The following is a 23,329-nucleotide window of genomic DNA, read 5'->3' on the forward strand; positions in this document are numbered from 1 at the left end:
GCAGGCAGCTGCTGACAGCCGAAGTGAACCGCTCCCCCATCAGTCAGTAAACTGGATCAAACGGAGACATTACTGGACAGCTCAGTGGAAATACAAAAGTTGCGTACATGGTCGTGTAATGTTGATGGGAGACACGTTTAACAACTTTAAACCGACTCCAGCTCTTGTCAGAGTAACGTTATTGTTAATGGTACACTGAGTGAACACTGTTGCTTCGAGTTTCAGCAGGAGTTACGTTGACGTTAGCAATAACCATAGGTATCTAGCAGGCAAAGCTAGGTAACGTCAGTGTTTACGGTTGCATTGGGCAGCCCGTCGCTCTAGTCTGTCACGGTAACAAAACGCCAGGTTGTCGGGGACGTTGTAAAGATGGGTGACATTAACCCATCGACATCCAATGCATTTCAGCCAGAGGTAAGCTATTTTCAGCTGCTAAACACTCGGTAGTCTGCAGCAACGGCTAACGATGTTAGCAAACGTCAAGTTGTCACTACACGATGTAGCAGCCAGCTGCTTGTTGGTTAGCATTAGCATAAGAAGCTAATGTTGACATACTGTTAGCAACTGGTGCAGAAAGAAATTAAGTTACTCTTGCTTAGCAGTCAGACATGCTTTGTTTAAAATGATACAAGTCATTGCTACAGTGTAAAATTTTAAGTTTGAGTCCGTTTAGACACTTGAGAAACGGCTTCTTATTATCGGTGGTTAGCTTAACGTGCCATCGGAAAGAAAACATTCCATCATCGTTGAGGAGCAGGCTAACATGGACAGTAGCTAACTAAGCATCATAATTACGCAACCTGCTTTATCTGTCAGTTATCACTCATGTTGTTGTGACTCTCTATGAATCTTTGTCAGGTTAAAAGTCAAATTTGATTATGACTTGCTAGTTTTATTTATTGGATAAACTCCACCGTTTTTAGCCAGCAACTAGCTTCTTAGCCTTAGTTACACATATTTGCAGTCTGTTGCTAGCCGAGCCAGCTAACATTAGCTGTCGTTTGTAGATTTGATAATCGGTGGGGGTTGGTAGGAAGGTTCACTGACTAGCACAGAGAAGAAAGTGTCCATACGGTTAATTGAACTTTGGCCCGTGTTTGTGCTAACGATGGTTGTATTCAGTTTCGCACAGATTTGTTAATTCACACTAATCCAACAGCGAGTGTCAGATTGCGTGTGCCGATCACCTCTCATTAATGTCAACGCCATGTCGGGATGTGTAGGTCCGATGCAGCTAATGTTTCGCTGACGTTACTGTGTTTCAGGGCTTCAGTCCGCCATTCAGGAGGAGGAGGACGGTGGAGGATTTTAACAAGTTTTGCACTTTCGTCTTGGCTTACGCCGGCTACATCCCATATCCCCAAGAGGTGAGTAAATGAGACAGGTACTTCGTGAACTCTTCACATAAGCGCGTGTTTCGTGGAGCATATCAGGTTTTTACGGTAAATGTTAAGCTTTGGATAAGCTTCTGGACCCACGAGGACTTAAGTCGAATGAACAGCAGAGTAAATGTCTTGAGAATATGGATATACCTTAAAATGGCAGAAGACGAGGAAACCTATGGATTTAAATTATGTGCATGTTTACAATGTGACCACATGGATTTAATCCGTCCTCAAAAACCCTGTACATCTATCGTGATTATCTTTGAGCTGTCCAAACTTTGTTCTGAAAAAGGTGAAGTGAAACTGTTTTTACTGCTCTGAGTATATCTCTTTTAATGTTGAATCTTGCCAACTCATCAAATTGGGTACTGGATTGGAAATAGGATATGGTACATTGACTTCTATTATCCTCAATGAATTGCATCCTCTGTTTGCAGACAGGGAAGGCAATGGTCAGACAATAAGATTATCTAAAACAGATTCTTTTGTCTCTGTAGTTTCCCTGGCTCTGCTTATTTTGGTTTCAGGGCACTCTCTGTTAGGAATTAACCTAAGCTTTTTGTACCATTCATGTAGCAACTATACTTTTTGTATGAAAGATTTCTGGAGCAACTCTGTTAGTTGAGCACGAATGCCTTCCTGTTTAGTTTGCAGGAATGCTTTGACCGTATGTTACATTAAACCTCCTTCTCTTACAATGCTTTTTTTGTTATCTCCTTACAAGAAGTGTCTGTTCTACAACAAGTAGTCCTAGACACAACCACCTATACCCATGTTCCTCCTAGTTTATCAGATTTGTTATCTTTTTGAGTAATTTTGTTAAAAATGTGCACCTCCCTTTCCAAAACGTTTGAACCCTGTGATATTATCTAGCATGGCTTCTTGTGTGTTTAATCTATTATCAAAAACTGTGGTGATGTCCAATAATTGTGACAAAATATTGCTTGGAAAATTACATGCTTTACTCTATTCTTTTTCTTTGAGACCACAAACAGGCAATCAAGTGTGACACCTTTTTTTAGTGTGAGCATAATTTCTTTAGTCAGAACTGATGTTGGACACATTTCCTCTTCAGCACCATCAGAGGAAAAGACCCAAAGAGTCTGAGTCATTTTGATCAAGCTGTGGTTTTTCTTTCGAAGGTTACTCTTTCGCAGAGTCGCTCTTCTGTTTCTTTCAAACACGTGCTAGATTTGTTTTCATTTTCACCCCCGATGCCTGTGCACATTTTCCTTCTGGTGCAAGGCTTGCGTGCAGATGAGTGTGGTTATGTGCTAGTCTGTTTATAAACTCATACATAGAAAAGAGCCACCTTGTAAGTCTAAGAGCTCACACATGCCTGACTTTTGATGAATAATATTGCTTTGCATTTATTTTTAACACTGGTCACACTCTGTGATTGATTTAAAATACCAAATAGTTGAATTTTTACAGTGGGAAACTTGCACTGAAGAGTTGTCTCATATTTAGAATCAGTTATTCGCTTGCTTAATGTCACTCACTATGAGTTTGCATATGCTTCCACAGGACTCTCCACTGCGCAGTAGTTCCAGCCCCCCCAACAGTACAGGCAGCACAGCTGACAGTGATGGCTGGACCCCTGGACCCCCAACCTCTTGCCCCCAGCGCCCCCCCAAGGCTCCCCAGGACAGAAGCAGGAAACGACCACAGCCAGGAGCCACTCTGTCCAGCCACACCAAAAAAGACGTTAGTGAAACTAATGCGACATTATCAGGGTTCTGTATGTTTACATTCATCTGTTTTGATGATCAAGCTCTGTCTTTTTTTCCCCTGCAGCACACATTTACTAGCCTTCACCCAGATGACCGCAGGAAAGCCGACAAGCTGAAGAAGAAGAAAAGAAGAAAGGAGAGGGAGCAGCATTCAAGCGGAGAGGAAGGCATGGTCCACCAGACCAACTCTACAGTCCAGGGGTTGCAGTACCCCGTTCCCTTTGGTGGGAAAATGATCAAAGAAGAGCCAGAAGATGATATCAGCATTCCCCTCCATCCCCAGCGCCTGCACAGCCCCGCCACCTGTAAAGAAGAGCCCAGTGATGAGCAGCGACCCTGGGAAGGTCAAGACCTGGAGGAAGGGGTGGTGAAGGTACAGAAGGTGGAGGGCTTTTCAGGAAATAGAACAGTGTTCAGACAGGGGAAACAGGTGGTGTTCAGAGACGAGGACGGCTCAGGAGAGGATGAAGACATCATGGTAGACTCAGGTAAGGTTGGTTTTTGGTGCATGGCAGGGTTAATTTTAAATAACAGAAAATAATACACATTGAGTAAATGAACACAGATTATTTGCATTCTGCTATTATATATCTCTTATCATACAAATGTACAATACAGTTTGTTTATATGATAAAAGCACATGCAACAAAGGCTTTTAATGTAAACTGTTATCCACCTGAGAGTAAGCCCCTTTTCGTAAGTGAGCTGATCTCTCTTCCCCCTGCACATGATGTAGAGAGAGTCCACACATGCTAATATACAGCGATGTGCCCAGGAATGTAAATGTAAATGCATCAATTGGGTGGCAGCCTTCTTTGTTAGGCATAGATATACCTTGCCACTACTTAGAAAGCTTGTAAAAAGTTAGTTTCTAATAGAAAAATCTTCTTGTGGATTGTTTCTTTTCTGTATGTCATTATAAACATCCTCCTCCACACAACTTGCATATTGTGGGGAAATACAAACAAATGATTGCGACCTGATAGAACATGGTAAATGCAGACAGTCAACACTGCAGCTATATATGTAGGACTACTGAAACAATAAGGGTGTGTGATGAATGAAGTAAGATCAAATTGTAGATGTTAGAAATTAAGAACTACAATTATGGTAATGTTTGCCTGTAATGCACTGATTCTCATTTTGTTAAAAAAAAATGCTATTAATTAATTATAAAGCCTGTAATTATCGTGATTAAAAGGATAGTTTGCCAAGCTTCTATTGGTCAGCTCAATCCCTCTGTTGAGAAACTGGCAGCAGTAAAGGCATGAAAGCTAGGCTATACACTGTAGAAGACGGGGATGTTTGCTCAACATAATTTTTGCTAATTCTAAGAAAAAAACTATGCTGCAGGACAACAGTGGGATGACCAAGCCCTTTTATTTGAGCGAGATTCGGCACACCCCACACACGTTCTTTCACCTGCAGCACATTTTTAAAGTTCATTTTATAGCACTAGTCACAAGTTCAATGGAATGGCTGAACTTAACTCCTCGTTTTTTCTCACCTGTCTCCTCAGACGATGACTCGTGGGACCTTGTGACGTGTTTCTGCATGAAGCCCTTTGCAGGCCGCGCCATGATCGAGTGCAACAAGTGCAACACCTGGATCCACCTGTCATGCGCCAAGATCCGCAAGAGCCACGTGCCAGAGACATATGTGTGCCAGAGCTGCCGGGAGATGCACGGAAACCCAGATACCCGCCGCTCTCACCGCTCGCGAGTAGGCCCACGCAAGCATCTGCTAGACTGACCCCAGATCAACCCCTGAACTCTGACTCCTTCCACTACCCCCCCAACCCACCACCCCCCCGCACCTGCTGGACTGACCCCTTCCTCAAATTCAGGTCTTGCACCCTTCAGTCTTTGTCCTTCATGGTCAGCCACATTTTCTATGAACACTTTGGTGGACCTAACCGGAGCCTTTATCCCATTTGTAAACAGTTTGATGCTATTTTAGATTTCCTAAGGTTTGTTTCTGCTTCCCTACAGACTCTGTGCGTAAGGCAATCACTGAGCAGATGTCTGTCTGTAGATGACATTAGCATAGCAGCAAACCGCTACCTACTACAGACTCTGTGTCGTGTGAACACTGGAAACATTTGAACTGCCATATGTAGAGAGAATAACCCCTCACAACTGCCACCCCCATGGTGCATGCTGGGATTTATGGGAAAGACAGTTTGCACTTTTTTCCATCACTTTTTAAAAGAAACATCCATCTCACTGTTCTGTCACAGGGGACAGGTACGTCCTTGTGATTAAACTGGATCTTATTTCTCATAGAAGCCTCCTGTTATTGTTACACAATTAACCGTTAAAATGAGAAAAACAAGTTAAGCCTTGTGTACTTGCTTCAGATGGTGCTATAGTATAAAGCTGAGGTATAATCAAATAGAACAAAGGTGTAGGAAAGCGTAAAGTCTGCATCTGCTTCATCTGTTTTCCTTAGTTGTTTTTGTTATTTAAGACATTGTGGAAGATTATCATTGTGGCTTTAAGCCCGTAAAGCTGAACAAGCACTTGTTCTCTCTTCCTTCTTCTTCACAAAAACTGTCTTCCAGCCTCAGCTACTCCTCTGAATCAAGGTGTTCACCTGGCCACATGTGGAGCTTCTATACACTTTGCTTTCCAGTGTTCTTATTTTATGAGACGTATGTTTCTGAGGATCTTTTTTCATTATAAATAACTCAGTTATTTCACATATTTGAAAAGCCAGACAACATGAAAGGTTTAACCAACTTGGCTTTATACTTGTTCCGATACCAGTACAGTGTCTGAAACCACATAAATGCATTATCATACCTGCAAAAATAACAGTCAGTGCAGTGAATTGATAATACTAGCTAGCCCAACAAAAATGTGCCTGTTTCTACTCTTGACTAAAAGCCAACAAGTGTTGTCCTGAAGTTTATAACTTCTTCTTCCTCTTTTCTACCAACATATCTGAAGTGTAAAATTCTGATATTGGGACAACCCTAATTTTGATACCACAGCAACAAAAAAGAATCCTAGCCACCCAAAACTTTGGAGTTTTTTTAAATTTTGAATTACCAAAAACATAGGCAAACTCCTGCACTCTAAATTATACAAATATATCTGCAACTTTTACATACCAAATGGTTGCCAACTTTTTTGTACAATTGAGACCATGCTCTCTTTCAGTAGCAACAGCATTGGGGTAAAAATAAAACTTCAGATTTTCACTTTCATTTTTTTTTAAGCTTGGGTAGTTTATGATGCTAATGATCATTGAAAATAGAGTTGTTAAGATTGTACTCTTTTTGATCAAAATATATCAGATAGTATCAAAATATTAAACCTTTTACGACCCTGTTGGCTACCCAGTTTTAAATTGTAATTTGGTGCTGCTAGTAACGTCTGTGTAAGAGTTGCAAAGAAGAACTGATTTCATGTAAATTATCTTGTGATGGTAGCCAAAAATAAATGAGGAGCAAGCAGAAGGTGTAATGATAACTGAAGCAAGCAAAGTGTTAGCCATTCACCACTGATTTAAAAATACACTTTCACTTGTAAAGAAGGAGTGCTCACTGTTGGCTAATATTAAAAATCTAGGTGTCATGATCTGAATGGTATCAGAACAACTCCTATTTATTGTTTTCCGTTGTCTGTGCTCAGTGTTGCATTTCATGACAGGAATGATGAACAGCCTTAATGTTCATGAAGACTTTGTTTCTTTTAAACAGTTTGATGCTCATGTTAAAAGTTTTCAGACGAGTATATTTACAGAAGGGAACTCATGGCCGTCCTGTTTAGGTATCAGCAGAATAAAAGCTATCATAACTGGAACAGTGTTGTTGGAAAAGACGCTCCAGTTGGAATTATGCATGTGAGTGTGTGTTTGAATGGTTTACACTGTGTGAGGGTGAAGGCAAATGCATGTGCTGCTATGAGTTGTCTCAGCTGAGCTCCCTGGTTTTTGGTCTATCATAAGACAGATTTCTGCTATGTACCATGGGAAGGGTTTGGGAATTTTTACGTTTTTTTCTGACGGGTCATATCAGAAGAACAGATATCAATCTCCTATCACCTCTCACATTTTTAAAGCAGTATTTAGTTGCTTATGTAAGCAGCAGGTGTATTGGGAAAATGTTTTTAGGGCACAATACAAAAAGATTTTAAGCTGTTATTCATGTGCCATCTGCTGTTGTCTCTGATTATATAAAAGCCATACTGTAGAGTGACATATTTTAGACTCAGAGCCTTGGATATTAGTCCAGGAAGGGATTTAACAATGCAGAATCAATGACTTGGCCAGGGAACGACTAAAACACACACACACGCAATGAATGTTTGGTTTGTAAAGAACACAAGACTTCTCCGAGAGTTTAAGCTCATCTCTGCACTCGTCTTCTGCTATTTACAAATGTTGGTACCTAGCAAACATCCAGGTTTGATGTTTTCAAGATCCCAAAATGATTTCTCAGGACGTTCATGTCTTGAAGAGAACCTGAAGATATCTTCAGGCATAAAAGTCTAAGTTTAGTGTGTGTCTTTAAGACATCGGTGTAATTATTGTTAACAATGCTCATTGTGATACAGTTTATTCTGATCCTGGGTTGTCCTATCCCCCTTATTGAGAAAGCGTTGTCTGTACTGTGGTGCAAACTGTTTCTGTGAAACTATTGTAAACTATTGTAAATAAAGAGTTACCATTTTAACAGATTTTGTCTGTTACATCTTTTTTTAAGTCTCTGAGTTAACCACAAAATCAAACAGGACTCCTATAGGGTATTTATTGTAGTCTTTACAGGACAGAGAAAACAGGCTCCTCAACCTTGCAATACATTTACATACTAAAATGGTTCAGTGGGGATGATGGGCTGGAGTTCACAGCAGAATGGCAGTCTTTCTGCTGGCCTCATGGTGGCACCAGAGCCGACATGACCAGCTGATACTTTTAATATACTTAACACAAAAATCAGAACAAACAGAATCAGTGCAAAATGGCTCATATGGCTCTCAATGAAGAGTGACAGAGGTGGACATACTTCAGACTTACACTTAAAACACTCATTTTAATGCTGACCTGTCGCCAGCTGCTCTGCATTTCAGTTACAGTTAACCCTAAACTGATGAAAGGCGGGCAGGCAGGTATATAAAGACGACTACAGCTCTGTAAAAAATTAAGAAACCCCTGTGAAAATATGGTTATTCTGGTGCTACTATTTTCAATAAGTTTGTGTCTTTATTGTTTACACTTTCCCAACCTAATAACTTGCAAATAAAATACTCTGCTTTTTTTTGGTTTGTTTTTTGTTTTGTTTTTTTAAGAGAAAAGTTACTTTTCATTTTCAAACGACAGAATACAATACTTCAACTTATTAAAATACTGATTTGATGATTATTAGGCAAGCCATCGTAAAAAGCCGCAATGAATTTCAAGAGTGGCAAAATGTCACCCAACAGCACTGGGAAAGAAAAGTGAAGAGGATGTCAACACCCATAAAAGTAGTTAGAAAACAGGGTTGTATTCTGTTCTTTTGAAGTGAATAGGAACTTCCTTCAGTTCATTTAATGTTATGCAGTCTGACAAATACTACCTCTTATTGTTAAATTAACTAGCTTACGTTTTCTGACAAAGAAACACCTTTATGAGAATAATTTACTTTAGGTTGATAAGCTGGGAGAACAGTTTCCTGCATCTGTATATAAGCAGCTGGAGGCAAGGTCCAGTTATTAGTTTCAGCACCTATTTTCTGACAGATATCTGACATTTGATATAATGTGCATGTTGTGCAAAAATTACCTTTGTGTTTCATAAACCACGATCTGTATCCTACAGTAGATAGTTTGACTATTTTCATTTATTCCCTTTAGCCTGAATTGCCCCAACAGAATCCTTCTTTCACATTTCTTCTTTACAACTGAAATGAAGTGAGAAATAAACATTTATAATTCTAATGTGTTTTTGATGCAAAAAAAGAGATTAATGCTATATCACCTATATTATAGATATAGATCCAACAGAAAGTACAATATCATTAATTAGCTGTCACCTCTCTAGATAGGATAAGTTACAAGAGAGGTGATATTAGTGTTAAAATTATTCAATAAAAGCCGCTCATTAAAGTTGGTGCTCAAGTACTTCTTTAGTATCTTGTACACTGTATCACACTGAACTACCATGTAAACAGGAGTGGGAAGTAACAAGTTTTGAAATCAGTTATTTTACTTTTGCTGATGTATGTTAGCATACACAGCATCTGTTGTTGATAAAAAAAAATACAAAAGGGGGGGTCGAGCTTTTATGTGAACCACATGGAATTGGTTGGTTATTTGGCTCATGACAGTCAGTGGCACACAGCCATAACACGTCTCACATTTAACTTTTACTTGATTGGATTTATAGACTAGAAAGTTTTATTTACTTAGGTAAATTGTAATGTTTTTTAAATTGTACTTTTACTGGGGTACAACATTCTTGTACTCTTTTCTACCCCTGCACATATTACATTTACATATTTGAAGAAAAATTCAATCAAATATTTTTACATTTTAAAAGCAGGAAACATAATATCACATTAACTGTATGGCACAAGATTGGTTTAAAAAATAAAATAAAATGAAAAACAACAACAACAACAACAAAAATAAATTTATCCATATAAATGTGCCAAAATCAGCTAGGTAAGAACAATTTCCTGGCAATGGCTCAGGTCAGTTTGTGGAAGGAGTTAAAGTCGGCAGCAATCCTAACCTTCATGAGGGAAAGTGTTGATCTATGCCCTCTAGTGGCCAAACCCCAAACACACTGTGCAATAATCCTCATTCTTCTCTCCATTGTTGCTTCATACATATTCAATCTGACCAATACACATCAGTGCAAATCCAATCCTGCTGGAACTTTTGCCTTCAATTTCCAGGCTGGCCTGAGATATGTGTATCTGTGTGAAGATTTTTAAGCCTGTCACTCATTCAGTGTGGCAAAACCAAAGCTTTCACCTCATGTTCAATCTCTCCCTAAACCATCACATCCAATCTGTTACAGACAGAAATTCTGAGCACCAGTTTACAGCTCCTGACTGGCACTCCTATGAGCAGCAGATGTGTCACAAAAAGGCAAAAAAACAAAAAAACAAAAAAACAAAAAAAAAAAATCAGTGCTCAGTCATGGTCAAACTCAGGGTGTCTGAGACACGATCCTGCATAGTGTTAAACATTAGCATGATTTAGTATAATGACAGGAATGTTTTAAGATTATTTGCTTTTGAACCTAGCGGGCTGACACAAACACAGAACAAAGACTACAACGTATGGAATAAAACTAAAGCACGGCTCATTTGTATAAACTTGACATCTGAAATGTCAAGAACCATCTTAGAATCTCTCTGTGTACTTGTAGCTGATCATTAACAGCAATGATCCCCACGTCCGTGGAGATTTTAGTTCTTCTATGTAGTGCATATATTAATCTACGTTTTTGGGAGATTGATCTCCTGCAGCAGGCAGATTTTGAGACACAAAGAGTGACACCTTGTAGAAACTCTGATGCCACTCCTGCGTGGTGCTGAACCTCAGAGATGGTCCACAGGAAAAGGAAGGCATGGAGGATAAACAGATTCACTAATACCATGACAGAAGAGGAGCAGAGGGGAGGAAAAAAGACTTATTGTTGGTGTGTCTCCTCCACTCACGGTTTTTCTGATTAGAGAAAGTCTATTTTTATCTCTGTTGTCCCAACATCTGCTGGGCGCTTAAGACTCAGACTCAATTCTGTGGGCTGAAAGACAAAAATAAATAGAATTTCATCACAAATGCATTCATATTCTGTGGGCTGTTGTAACTAGGTGCAGCTACATGATAATACTTTATACTAACATTGCTTGGGTATCCTTAGTGGCTCAGTGTCTGCAGAGATGACTTGGTGCATGACACCTCTGAACTGGTACAGTAATTTGAGACTTTTCTCCTCTCCCACACAGGGGTCGTAGAATCCTGGCAGTCCAGCCTTAATACAGAGGAGGAAATAAATAATATTTATGTATTCATGCAGAACTGTAGGTAGTCAAATGGGACATGTAAACCCACGAACCTTAGAAGACTCTGTGAGGATGAGTTTGGAGTCTTTGACCAGGCACTGCAGAGGCACGGTGACATCAATCACCTTTGCTTTTTCCTGCTTCTGGCTGGTGTCAGACACAAACTTTCCGTACCAGGCATTCAGGATGATCAGGCCTAAACAAAAGATAATACAGTTTATAACATATAAAGCATTTAACACTCCTGCTTATTGGCTGGATATCATTACAATGCTTTCTAATCATTGGACAGTGTGCCTACAGCAGGATGAACACTTTCAATAAAAAACTAGCAAAATAATCACAGCTCCTCACATATATTGGAATAAAACTTTAAAAACTATTGGCACCAATTATTGTCTCCAGAGATCCTCAGTGGGGATTGGACAAAGTTCCAGAGGGACAACTTTCACTGCAGCCCTCCATTGATCTGCTTTATGCCAGCTTTATGGCAGAGGGGCTAGGTGGAAGCCTCTCCTCAGTGTAAAACACACAAAAGCCAGCTTGGGGTTTCAAAAAATGTACTTAAAGGACTCTCACACTGTGAGAAACAAGACACTCTGGTCTGATGAAACCAAGGTGGAACCGTTTGGCTCACCACCTACCCTGTACCATCCAGACAGTAAGGCACGGTGGTGGCATCATCATGCCATGGGGGTGCTTTTTAGCAGCAGGGACTGGGAGACTGGTCAGCATTGAGGAAAAAGCTGAGTGGAGCAAAGTACAGAGAGATATCCTCAATGAAAACCTGCTCTGCAGTGCACAGGACCTCAGATTGGGGTAAATGTTCACCTGCCAACATGACAATGACCCTAAGAACACAGCCAAGAGAACAACTCTTTCAATGTCCAAGAGAGGCCTAGCCAGAGCCCTGACATGAACCCTATCCAACATCTCTGGAGGGACCTTAAATGGCTGCCCACCAACAGTTCCCATCCGGCCTGACTGGGCTTAACAGGGTTTGCAAATGAGAAAGGCAGAAAATCCTTAGATTCAGGTGTTTTTAAAACTTGTGCACCATATTAAAAAAGGCTTGAGGCTGTAATTGTTGCTAAAGGTGCTTCAACCTAGTACTGAGTAAAGATCTGAGTATTTATATTAACGTGATAGTTCAGCGTTTTCTTTTTAATTAATATGCAAAAAAATCTGTTTCCACTTTGTCATGATGGGGTTCTGAGTGTAGATTAAAAAGAGAAAAAATGAATGCAAACAATTTTAGTATCAGGCTACAACATAACAAAACTGAAAAAAGTGAAGCAGGCCTGAATGTACTGTATACCTTAGGAATTGTACAAAAATAGAAGAAAAAATGATTGCACTCAACACAGCTGGTAAAAAAAAAAGACTAATTCAGGAAACTGCAAACATAGGAAAGCTCGACCGTAAAGGGCACTTACAAAAATGACTTTGGACATTTACAAAATAGAGAGGAAACTGTTTGTTTTCAGTCAAAACAAGACCCATGAAACTAATGGATGTTATTGAGTTAATTATGTTTGAAAAGTGTTGAAAAAATGTACCTAGAAAAAATTTAACATCAGAGTGGGCCAGGGCACTCTTAAATTTAGGAATGACTGATATATGCTTTAAGTTTTCTATGGTATGTTATATTTTATCAAAGGGCTTCAAGGAGATGCATACCTAGACTATCACTTGCTACAGAGCAATAGATGATTGAGGTCAGACTTAGAAAACACGATTTTTCAAGCTGCAGTAGATCACGTAGTTAAAGGCAACCATGAGATATGTGCTTGAACTACAGCCTTTGGATTTTTTCCAAGTATACCCGTCTGTAAGCTATAAAAAAGTTTCCTTTTCCCACCCTAGTGTAGTTTGTGTGTCACTGTGTGTGTGTGTGTGTGTGTGTGTGTTTGTGTGTGTGTTCTCTCACCCATCTTGGATTCTTCCGCCTCTATGATTCTCCTCACAGACTCCTGCATCAGCAGAACCTGCAGAGGAGCCGAGGGAAGAAGAGGAGCATGAGGAGGAGCGAGAGAGAGAGGAGGAAGACAAAACAGAGCAGAAAGAGCAAGGGTTTTTTTAGACGAGACGAGGGGAGCTGAACTTGGAAACAATGATCAATGCCCTCTACAGACAGTTTGAGTGCGTCTGCATGTGCCTGTGAGTACTCACAGCAGTCTCTGCCTCCTGCTTCTTCTTGGCGATGTCTGTGGCTGAGCTCTTTCTCTGCAGCTCCAGCTCTCTGAGAGGCACAGAGACACATGAAGCAGACATCAGCAATGAGCCAACAGGAGTCACTGGAGAGGCTCAATGTGATAAGTGAAGGTGTACGCGTGAAAGACAGTCACTATAATGTTTAAGGCTCCAGTGAGGAGCCTTTTTCAGTGGTTATAGAATAGAATGAAATGATACATTCACCTATAAAACCAAACAACACCATCAGCAACTACACTGATTATTTCTATTTTGTTAGAGAAAGCAAGGAACAACATGCTGCTTTCCCCTATGGACACCAAACTTAACACAAAATTAAAGCTCAAGACAGAAGCTTTAAGCAAGCCTTCCCTATTCACCAAGCATACAATTAATTGAAATGGAAATTTTATAATTCTCTGTCATTGTCAAAGAGATTTGCTTCCTGGGTGTTACATAAAATTGTTGAGGGAGGTCAAAATGCAAAAAAGGAGCTTCAAAGGGAAACTGAGCAAATGATGAAAATGAAGTTTATTTAATGCTCTTTCCACATGAATAGATTTAACATATATGTGAAGAAAAGACTTGTGTACTGACTCCTCCTTCTGTGCCCGTGTATATGGGATGATGACCAGTCTGTGGACAGCCATGTAGAACAGTAGCGGTCCAACAGTGGCATAAAACACAGCACTTGGCAGAAGCTGATCTGTCAGGTGGACTGGAAACAGGTATGTTTGACTGGCACGCACCAGCCTGCATGGAAACAAGGGTACAGATTTATACACACACGTCAGATAATTACGCAGAAAGGCAAAGACCCACAGAGGAATGAGCTCATATTTTGGGTTGGGCCAGTACTTGATCTTGAGCGTGACTCCCTGAGGGACCCCGATGCTGACAGTCGCTGACAGGACACTGTGTCGGCTGATCTTCCTCTCTGCTCCATATTCCACCACAGTGCCGAACCAGCCCGTCCTGGAGAGAAGACAAAAATAAACAGAGACCATGAGTGTTGGGCAGAGTCAGTTACACAGCCTGAGCTACCAGAGGTTAAAATGATCAGGGATCAAATATGTGACAAATTCACTTTCTTCAACTTTCACATTTTTGTTTATTGTTAAGTTCATTTTATTTCTATTTATATGTTATGCTTTACTTAATTTTATTCTCCCACAGTATGTTGTGTTTGTACTGTTTCTATCTATTTTTGACTTGCCTCTTGTTAACTGCTTAACTTTATTAGGGGTTGTTTAGACAATGCATTTTCATGGATTAACAATTATGGCACTCAGATACAAAGTGACTGCACTTTGTACGTCTATCAATAATATGCATTAAAAATACATCTTAAGTGATGAGATTAAATTTGAACTCACTTGTCCATACTTAATTTCCGTGGAGAAGAGGCCAGCCGTGCCTCTTTAACAGCTTTTCTCCCTTATTTCATCCTAAAAATGCTTTTCAAGGATGCAGTGATATACCAAGCCTCATTTTTGAGGGTTCCAACATTAAATCTGACTGCCAGCCAAAGTAAGTCATTTAGTACAGAAAAGGTTATTTGAGATGCAAAAAGCAGACACACGTACTTCACAGAGCCTTTAACTTTGGTCTGGTCTTCATCCTGGAATTTATACTGGTAGCTCATCATCAGGTAGGAGTGAGGAACGCCAAGCTATGAGAGAATGTATACAGAATGTAACAAATCTTAAAGTTACATAGGTCCAATTTCAGTTAATTCAAAAACCAGGTTGAATATAATGGCAACAGGAGGTATTTATGAAGCTTAGCATTAGTTCATGTAGGACAAAGAGGTCATACACCCAGCTGTGACCAGCTGATGGCCAGCTGATCCCAGTTATCACCTTCCAGCTCTCATAGTCATCATAGCTCTTTTTCTCAACACAGCAGCATATTTAAATATGACGTCCCTCTCACTAATCCCTGCTTCATCAATGCTGATGCATCACACTGCTGCTGCTGGTAAAGCTTCACCTGCTCCACCCTAGCCTCCTCTTTAACAGCATAAAGCTTGCTGCACCCTCATTTTCAGATTCATGCTACTGTGGATTAATTGCTTCTGAACTTATTTTATTATATTCAACATGCATTGACACAAATGTATCTATCCATATGGAGGTTTCTAGCTATGTGCTCCCTGGAAGGTCAAAGCATGCTGCTTGACTAACCCAGGAGGCATCTTTTGAGCAGTCATCACCACCCAGGAAAACTGTATATCCATTTTGCAATAAATGGTTGAATGTATGACAAGAGTGTTCTTGACTGAACTGTGCTTGTGCCTGTTTATACCTGCAGAGCGAGAGTAAAGTGGCTGCTTTTTGTGTCTCGGACCAGGCTAGTTGTCATGGCGCTGTTGGGTCCCCAACGCCACTGTAGATAGCCCATTGTGTTCTGGTCCAGGTGGCGTGCTGTCATCAGAGAACAGCTTGGCCGTAAACCTCGAGGAGAGAACTGCAGACCACACTGAGCTGTCAAGAAACTGGAAAGAGAAAAAGCAGGGGGCAAAGGAAGAGAATAACAGGAAATCTTGTTCACATGCCAATAAAGTTCATGTAACATTCACCTGTGTCAAACTGTGTAGCCTTACCAACGTGTAGTGACGTTACGAAACACCTTTAATCCAATGAGAGGTCCAAGTATGTCTCCTGCACCAAACTCCACCTACAGATAAGAATGCACAGAAACAGGTGATTGCAGTCGGACATGTCTAATCTACAAAAACAACAGCAATATATTTACTATCCTACCGTAACATCTAATATGCATGTTCAATATTCTTTTTAAAATACCTTTGAAGGTTGTAAAATATTTCATTTTTATAAACTGCATGTACTTTGTGGTGCATACCTCTCCCCATCCCTTGGCTGATGTAACCCTTCGAACAGTCATGTTAATGTTGCCCCCTCCATTCCCATTGTGTGTAGAGAGTGAGCCTGACAACACTGCTGTGTCGGAGTTTGTCAAAGGAGCCTGCAAAAAAAAAGAGAAACGACAACTTAGTAAAACAGATAACACTACAGCGATCCTGGCTCAAGCTGTGCATAACGTAGATACTATGAGTGTATGTGTGCTTCGTTGTACCTCTATGGACTGTGAAATGTGCATCTTGTTGATTTCAATATGAGGAAACCCTCCTCCTGGCATCTCTTCAAAGTCTTCATCATAACGGTCAAACAAGTCTGTAGCGTCCACACCCACGCTGATGGTGCCCTGAATAATGACGGAGTAAAGCAGAGAGATTGGCAGAATTAATTAACAGAGATAGGAAGGATTAGGGACATCATGAAATGAATGTGGCAACCATCTACAGCAAATTCTGTGACAAAACGCTTTCATCAATATCTGCATGAATAGGTGGCCTGCACAAGAAATACACTGAAAGCAGTGACTTTTATATGTAATTTGAAGTAGTTGTGACCGAGAAAACCTTAGGGTTAGTTCTTTGCTGCAGTCTCCTCTCTTCTCTTTCTCTCTGAAGTCTTTCATACTCCTCACGAATTTCTGCTGGTGTTCTTTTTCTCTCCACCACCTACATGCCATAACAAAAATGTAAATAATGAAGATAGGTTTAGATTGTAAGTGTAAGATAGCAACAAAAAGCTTATGATGCACAGAATACATACCTCCCAGCCTTCAACCTCCAGTCCTTTTTTCCCAAAGATGTCATAGATGGCTCTAGAGTGATCATCACTCAGAACTAAGGGGAAACAATGGTTTAAGCAGATCTTTAATATAAAAATTTTGATTTTTCTGCTTTTGTGTGAATTTTCTGATTCAATGCTATGGTGCTGAGAGGAAACACTTTCATTTTAAAATCAATTTTGAAGTGGGATCCCAGTAAAAATGAACATTTCTTGTTGGTGTGTAGTCCTTGTTTACCTTCATATGCTTGGTGCACCTGGTTAAACAGCTGTTCAGCCTGACTTTTCAGTTCAGGATCTCGATGTTTGTCAGGATGATAGAGCATACATAGCCTCCGATATGATGCCTTTAGTTCCTCTAATGTAGCCTGTAACAAGAGAGAGCAGGGGAAAAGCCTGGAAAGGTAAGGTCTTAATATATCATCTTATGATGTTTTTTTTTAGGAGGTTCTTGTTTTAACAACACTTAAACTCAATTACTTCTGTTTGGTGAAAACAAGATAGGACATCTTGCTATTATAACCTGAAACCACCAACTTAGTGTCAGTTTTACTAAACAAAATGACTTGGAGAAATAAAATGTTAATCTAATTTGTCGAGGGTGACAGCATGAACACATGTTTACCTTACCTAACATTATCTACATGATCGTCCGAGTTTAAGTACTTTAGACAGGCCTGAGTCTCCATGGTTTAATGAAACCTGAGATCTAAGAAAGTGCTCACCGACACACAAACAATTACTTTACGCTTGCTATAATTACTATACTGCATGCTGTTATTAAAGAGATGCTGTAATATCCTGCACATTCATGCTCTTGCTGCATCAGCCGGCATCATCTTACAAGGATGGTGCGGATGAAGAAGACCGTTACTCATCTGAAGGATGATGCACCGATGCCCACCGTTTACCTGCTGAAAATCCATTCACTGAGACTCACAGAAAAATGTCAGTAACTATTTGGCTTCATTGTTTAACAGAATTAAGCGTACCTCTTTCCTAACGTTGAGAAGAGAGTAGTAATCCTGATTATTAGACTCAAAATCATCATCTAAGGACGCCGCCATGTTTGCGTTTGTTCCAGTCCCGCCTACCCCTCTAGTGCCCTGGAAGCTCATTGGTCAGCCAAACCAGAACCGGAAGTTGTTCTATCGCCATCTTCTGGTTGAGTCTCAGCTCAGCACGGAGGGAACCTCACACCTTCAAACTAGACGAAAGCGGAGGAAAGTTTATATCATGCTGGAAGGTATCTTAAATGTCTGTTATAAAGGGGTTTAAAATAAGCCTTTTCTCATTTCATGCCCCCCTGTTCCTGACAACAAACATTTTTCAGTTTAACACTTTTGTTAACTTCTACACCGGTTATTAAATCTGACTGGCTGAAAATAACTCGCGGTTAACAATCCTGGAACGTCATTACCAAACTAAGATAGCATGATATTGAGTATATTTCCATTATTTTATTGAGTTCTAAACTTATTTAACTCATTTTCTGGGGGAAATAAAACTGGTCCTCTTATCTCAGATTGTTAAATTCTCAAACTTTCAAGAAAACAACAGACGTTTATGCTAGGGGTGGGCAATATATCGAGTTTATTCAATGTATCGTGGCTTTTGCCATGCACAATATATAAAATGACTATTTCGCAAACATCCAAGTATAAATTGTGTGAAAGTTTTGAGCCGCCAGCGTGCATTTCTCACTGGAGTTTCTCTTCTCCCATTGTCCCTGATCTTTCACAGCAGAGAGCTCACTTCCCCACCCATCAAGAAAACTCTCCTCCGCACATGCACGTTTTTGTATCAGTGGAGGAGAGAGGAGGTAAACACCATGGGTAAACAGAGCAGCGTGGCAAGTTAGCGGCTAGTTAGCAGCGTTCAGAGACGGATTATGAGAGACAGTGCTGGGTCTGTCATCTGCCAGGGGTTCAGCTTTAAAAGGAAGAGGTTGAACTCACAGTAACGTTAAAATACGCCGCAAGATGACTCCGAGATAACGGCGGCAGTAGCACAACACATTGCCAAAGACATGAGCCCAGTGTTGTTGAAAAGCCAGGATTTAAAAATTGCATAAAGACAATTAACCCAGAATATGTGATTTGCCTGCACATGAGCATTGTGCAAAAAACTCCCTGCCAGAGTCGTACATGTCGGAGAGAAAATGGCCCAGCAGCGGACAATTGTGATCCACTTCTCCACAACTATAGAGACTTATCTCAGCCTAACAGTTCAAAACACAGACGAGACGGAGTTAAAAAGTTTCTACCTCCAAATGATCTTTCCCCCCATGATCACATAGGAGAGTTTTTTAAATAAGCTCTAAAGATGCTCTCGTGTCATGAACTTGTCAGAAACTGCTCCAGGGTTTATCAGCACAGATAACAGACTAATATAATCACAGCCGTGAGCTTGAATGATGGACTAGACTGCAGGGTTTTAGCCATCGGCTGCATGCAGGATTGGTGAGTTTTGAGAAGGTTTGCTTCACCCTTAATGAGGAAAAAATCATTTTATAATCAGCAATAGTAAACATAACAGAAAACATTTCAGAACCATCCATACACTATAAAAGACAGATTATTTCACAGTTTATGTATGTTTGATTTACTTGTAAAAGTTTGAAGTCCTTTTCGAAATAAAACAGTGCTAAATTTGACTTTATATTGATTTTATTGAAAATCCAATAGAACAGTCTATTTTATTAGCCAAACTAGTGTCATTTAGGGCTAAATTAAACATTATACAGCCACTTCAAAGTATCCCGATATATATCGTGTATCGGGATATAGCAAAACTATATCGGGATATAAATTTTAGGCCATATCACCCAGCTCTATGTTATGCCCTATTTGAAATAAAATACAGTGCATGCATGCATGCTATGGGTTTCTTCAATGGTATGCTTCTTCTGCCACTTATTCAGTCATGTTTTGTTACATATATGGTACAAACTTCAATATTATCGAAATTCTTAAACAAATTTAAGTTGTTAAAAATCTTCAGGAAGTTGGGTTGTGATAGCTCATTCAAGAATTGGCGGTGGGTCCTGAGACGAGACCAGTTGAGAACCACTGATTAATAGAATATTTATGAGTTAACATGGCCTGGACTAGTGATTCTCCCTTCATTGCTTAGTGTCAGTCCAAGTGTGTTGCCCCTTACCAAGACTTGATTGCTCTACCTGAGCCACCTCAGGTTAGCTTTAGAAAGGTTAGCTTTGGATCCTTGTTTCTCTGAAAACTGCATTTCTTTAAGAACACATCCAGAAACTTGTGATAATACAGAACCACATTTACCCCCTTATTATATGACCATAAGTCGTGTTTGATTGTTGCTTAAACATTACCAATGTTGAAAGCAGTGATAGAAGTGTACTTAGTTTGAGTAAAGGAACTAATAACCTAGTGTGAAAATACTACATATCCCGTAAGTCAAAGCCACAACACATACAATTTTAATGTAAAAATGAACCAAAAAACATTGTTGACTCAATATTTTAGTGCGTCCAAGATGTTTTTAGTGGTTTCTTATTCACCCAGAAAGCCTCTGCGTTTGGCACAAGCAGCTGTTCAGATACACTGAGGTAGAAGAACATGGAAGTGGTAGCTGAAGCTCGCATTGTGCCAAACACGGAGACTTTCTTGGTGAAAAATCACACACTTCAAAAGTTCTTGATATTGTGTACAATTGAGCCAGCATTGGTGTCTGGACAAATTTTACCGTGACCTTGTTAAAATTCGTAGTGAAACTATACCTGCTACACTGTATAGCCTAGCTTCCTAGTGTGGCCTGTTTGAAGGGGCAACACTGAAATATCCCTCTATATTATTTTGGACTTTGTATAGCCATGCCATAACCTGATAAAGCTGGTATAGCAGAAAAGAACAGAGAAAAAAAGGTGGGAGGCAATGATCCCAACAATAATTTGTTAGAAACTTTTAATTCTTCTATTCCAGAGCTGGACTGAGCCTGGCCCATGCCAGGAGGCTAGTACTATTGCTAGCACTAATGTTGCTGAGGAAAGCCCTTTAATTGGGCTTATTAGGGTTCAGCTATTTCTGCAATCGGTCCTGCTGACTGGAGCAATCCAGCAGATGTGTTACCACAACCTGTTTCCCACTTGCAACCTTAAAATTTTCGGAAATATTCAATGTAACACAGAAAATGTCCAGACTCATTGGTACACAAGTGTCCCTCATAGCAGGAAGATTTCCTGCAGTTTGTCTGTCCATCAACTGAGGAGTAGTGGAGGGGAAATACTAGGGGGCTAACAGGGAAATTTTAGGGTAAAGTAAAGGTGATAAACTGCAGTGTGTGTTCTCATAGATTTCAGGAAATTGCAATAGTACTTATGTACTTTCACTTTACAAGCATCTTAAATGCAAGATTCAATCTCCCAACATTTAAAAACAGTTTTTCAAAAAGAGTGCCAAAGAAGTTTTTACACACCACAAACCCTAAGTAAGAGGTTTATGGTTTTGGATCTTTGCCTGAAGAAATTTCCTGTACAAAGACAATTTAGCTTGTTTTGTTTTTATTTCAGATGGTGCTATTCCCTGCTATGACAGTTTTCTGTAAGTGATTAAGTTTTGATCCACATTATAACCGATTCATGTCCTGGTTTTGTATATTACTTTGTATCTAACTTTGCTTCTGCATTCCCATCTTGCAGAGATTGTTAGTGGAATACAAAGTAAAATAGCAATATATTGCAATGACCAATAGTACAGCTGTGAATACATTTTTTGTAACGGCTTTCAAAATTGTCTTCACTAAGTATTTTAAATACTCAAGCCTAAGTTTAGAGACCTGAAAATGTAGCTTATTTTATTCATATTTGATATAGTTATTTACAAGACAAATATACTCCTGCCTATATTTATGTTGAAAATATACAGTAAAGCTTTTTTTTAATGACATAATCATTGTTTTGTTTTGCACATCTTATAGAGCAGCAACATTTTTCCGTTAAACAAAGACACTCGGTTCTGCAGGTTTAAATCTACTTCTTGGCAACGTACAGTATGTGCACATCTCTTATTGCCAATCATCCTGCCTGAACCCCGTAGATGCCAAAAAACCCTGAGTGCCTCTGCGCTTACACGCCAAGCATATGTAGCTGAAGACGAACCATTCAAAACCTCAGTTAACCGTGAAGCGTGTCTACGGAGACGATTGTGTGTGTCAAACACAAGGATTTCTGTTGCAAAGGCGATATTCTACCCCGAGGCATAGAGTGACAGTGTAGGCTTGAAAAGAGCACATAATAGTCCCGGTTAAGCCCCGCTGTTTGGAAGGGATAGCATGGTAGGAAGCTGGAGTATCACTGAGAATACTGTGGGTATAATTTTCACTTTCTGCGACGATTTTCTCCTTGAGCCAAAATGTGTAACAACCACGGGAGACGGGAGGCTTTTTTTGTCCTATAAGTTTTCACTCAACCTGTCGTCACGTCTATTCAATAACACAGCTCAAAGACAGCAGGTTGTGAGCCTGTGTAGGCGCGTGAGGAGCTGTCCTTTCAGCACCACGAGCTTCAGCACCACAGCCAATGACAGCGCCGCGCGAGCCCGTCTAAAAATCTATATCGTGCCTCTAAAAGTCTATCTCAAGCACTTCTTTGCATTTACATTCACAAGGGGTTCATTATTTGTGTCGGGACGCGACCTTACATGGCATTTTCGCAACAGTCCAGTGCAGGTGAAGAAATGAGCGTGCGCGTCTGAGTGTGTAATGTATATTTTGTGTGAAGGCCTCGCTTGTGTGAGTGTGTGAGAGAGAGAAGACGATGATGAGCATGATGATGATGCTGTGGGAGGCTGTCAAGGTGTCCTCGAATACAGACGTCGTTCAGTGACGTGAGAGGAGAGAGAGAGAAAAAGAGAGGAAGATTGCGCGTGTACGTCAGGGGGCGGGGTCTACAGGAAAAACGGAGGGATGGAGAATTCCGCGAGTCACCATCACGGATCCCCGCTGTCAATCCGCACCGTTTGGTCCAATAGTGTCCCTAAACGCGGCAGGCTCGCTCCCCCCACCCCTTCTTCTCTGCCCCGCCCCCCTCCTTGAGCTGTCCTCTCTGTGCACGCGCGTTGTTCACCCCCCCCTCCACCACCACCACCTCCACCACCACTAGGTCGAGTCGAGGAGGAGGAGGAGGAGGAAGAGGAGGAGGAGGAGGGATGAGGCGCGCGGCGGAGGGGAAATGGCTGCCGAAAACAAGCCGGAAGGTAAGAGAGAAATAACGGTTTTTATTTGAGGTGGCAGAGTCCTGCTATTTGGGGTTCAGACGAGGCGATATAGGGACGGAGCCATGGCGGTGGAGGGAGATAACGGCAGGGCTTTCCCTTTCTGCTAGCC

The 23,329-nt window shown here is 40.5% G+C and overlaps 3 protein-coding genes across 10 annotated transcripts in view; 2 read left to right on the forward strand and 1 right to left on the reverse strand.

Moving 5' to 3' along the window:
* Window positions 1-7,799, forward strand: phf13 (PHD finger protein 13). Its single transcript, XM_041781553.1, has 5 exons — window positions 1-414; window positions 1,266-1,367; window positions 2,913-3,092; window positions 3,183-3,606; window positions 4,638-7,799. Exons 1-5 carry the CDS (start codon window positions 370-372, stop codon window positions 4,868-4,870), a joined length of 984 nt encoding a protein of 327 aa, XP_041637487.1. The 5' UTR covers window positions 1-369; the 3' UTR covers window positions 4,871-7,799.
* A 58-nt stretch (window positions 7,800-7,857) lies between these two features.
* LOC121506045 (dnaJ homolog subfamily C member 11) lies at window positions 7,858-18,090 on the reverse strand. The gene is made up of 16 exons (XM_041781542.1): window positions 17,965-18,090; window positions 17,211-17,340; window positions 16,955-17,028; window positions 16,759-16,860; window positions 16,413-16,541; window positions 16,179-16,301; window positions 15,919-15,992; window positions 15,621-15,810; window positions 14,900-14,985; window positions 14,172-14,288; window positions 13,911-14,066; window positions 13,293-13,362; window positions 13,051-13,108; window positions 11,174-11,316; window positions 10,960-11,089; window positions 7,858-10,861 (listed from the first exon to the last, which is right to left on the reverse strand). The coding sequence occupies exons 1-16, from the start codon at window positions 18,088-18,090 to the stop codon at window positions 10,836-10,838; spliced, it is 1,734 nt and encodes a 577-aa protein (XP_041637476.1). The 3' UTR covers window positions 7,858-10,835.
* Window positions 18,091-23,084: 4,994 nt separating this feature from the next.
* The window catches only part of LOC121507228 (calmodulin-binding transcription activator 1-like), a 76,458-nt gene continuing 76,213 nt past the window's right edge, over window positions 23,085-23,329 (forward strand). For all 8 annotated transcript variants that reach the window (XM_041783446.1, XM_041783442.1, XM_041783449.1 and 5 more), the window contains exon 1: window positions 23,085-23,199. In XM_041783446.1, the coding sequence (XP_041639380.1) occupies window positions 23,175-23,199 (25 nt within the window). In that variant the 5' untranslated portion in view covers window positions 23,085-23,174. The remainder of the gene's footprint in view (window positions 23,200-23,329) is intronic.

The sequence above is a fragment of the Cheilinus undulatus genome, linkage group 3 (assembly GCF_018320785.1).
Source record: "Cheilinus undulatus linkage group 3, ASM1832078v1, whole genome shotgun sequence".
NCBI lineage: Eukaryota > Metazoa > Chordata > Actinopteri > Labriformes > Labridae > Cheilinus > Cheilinus undulatus.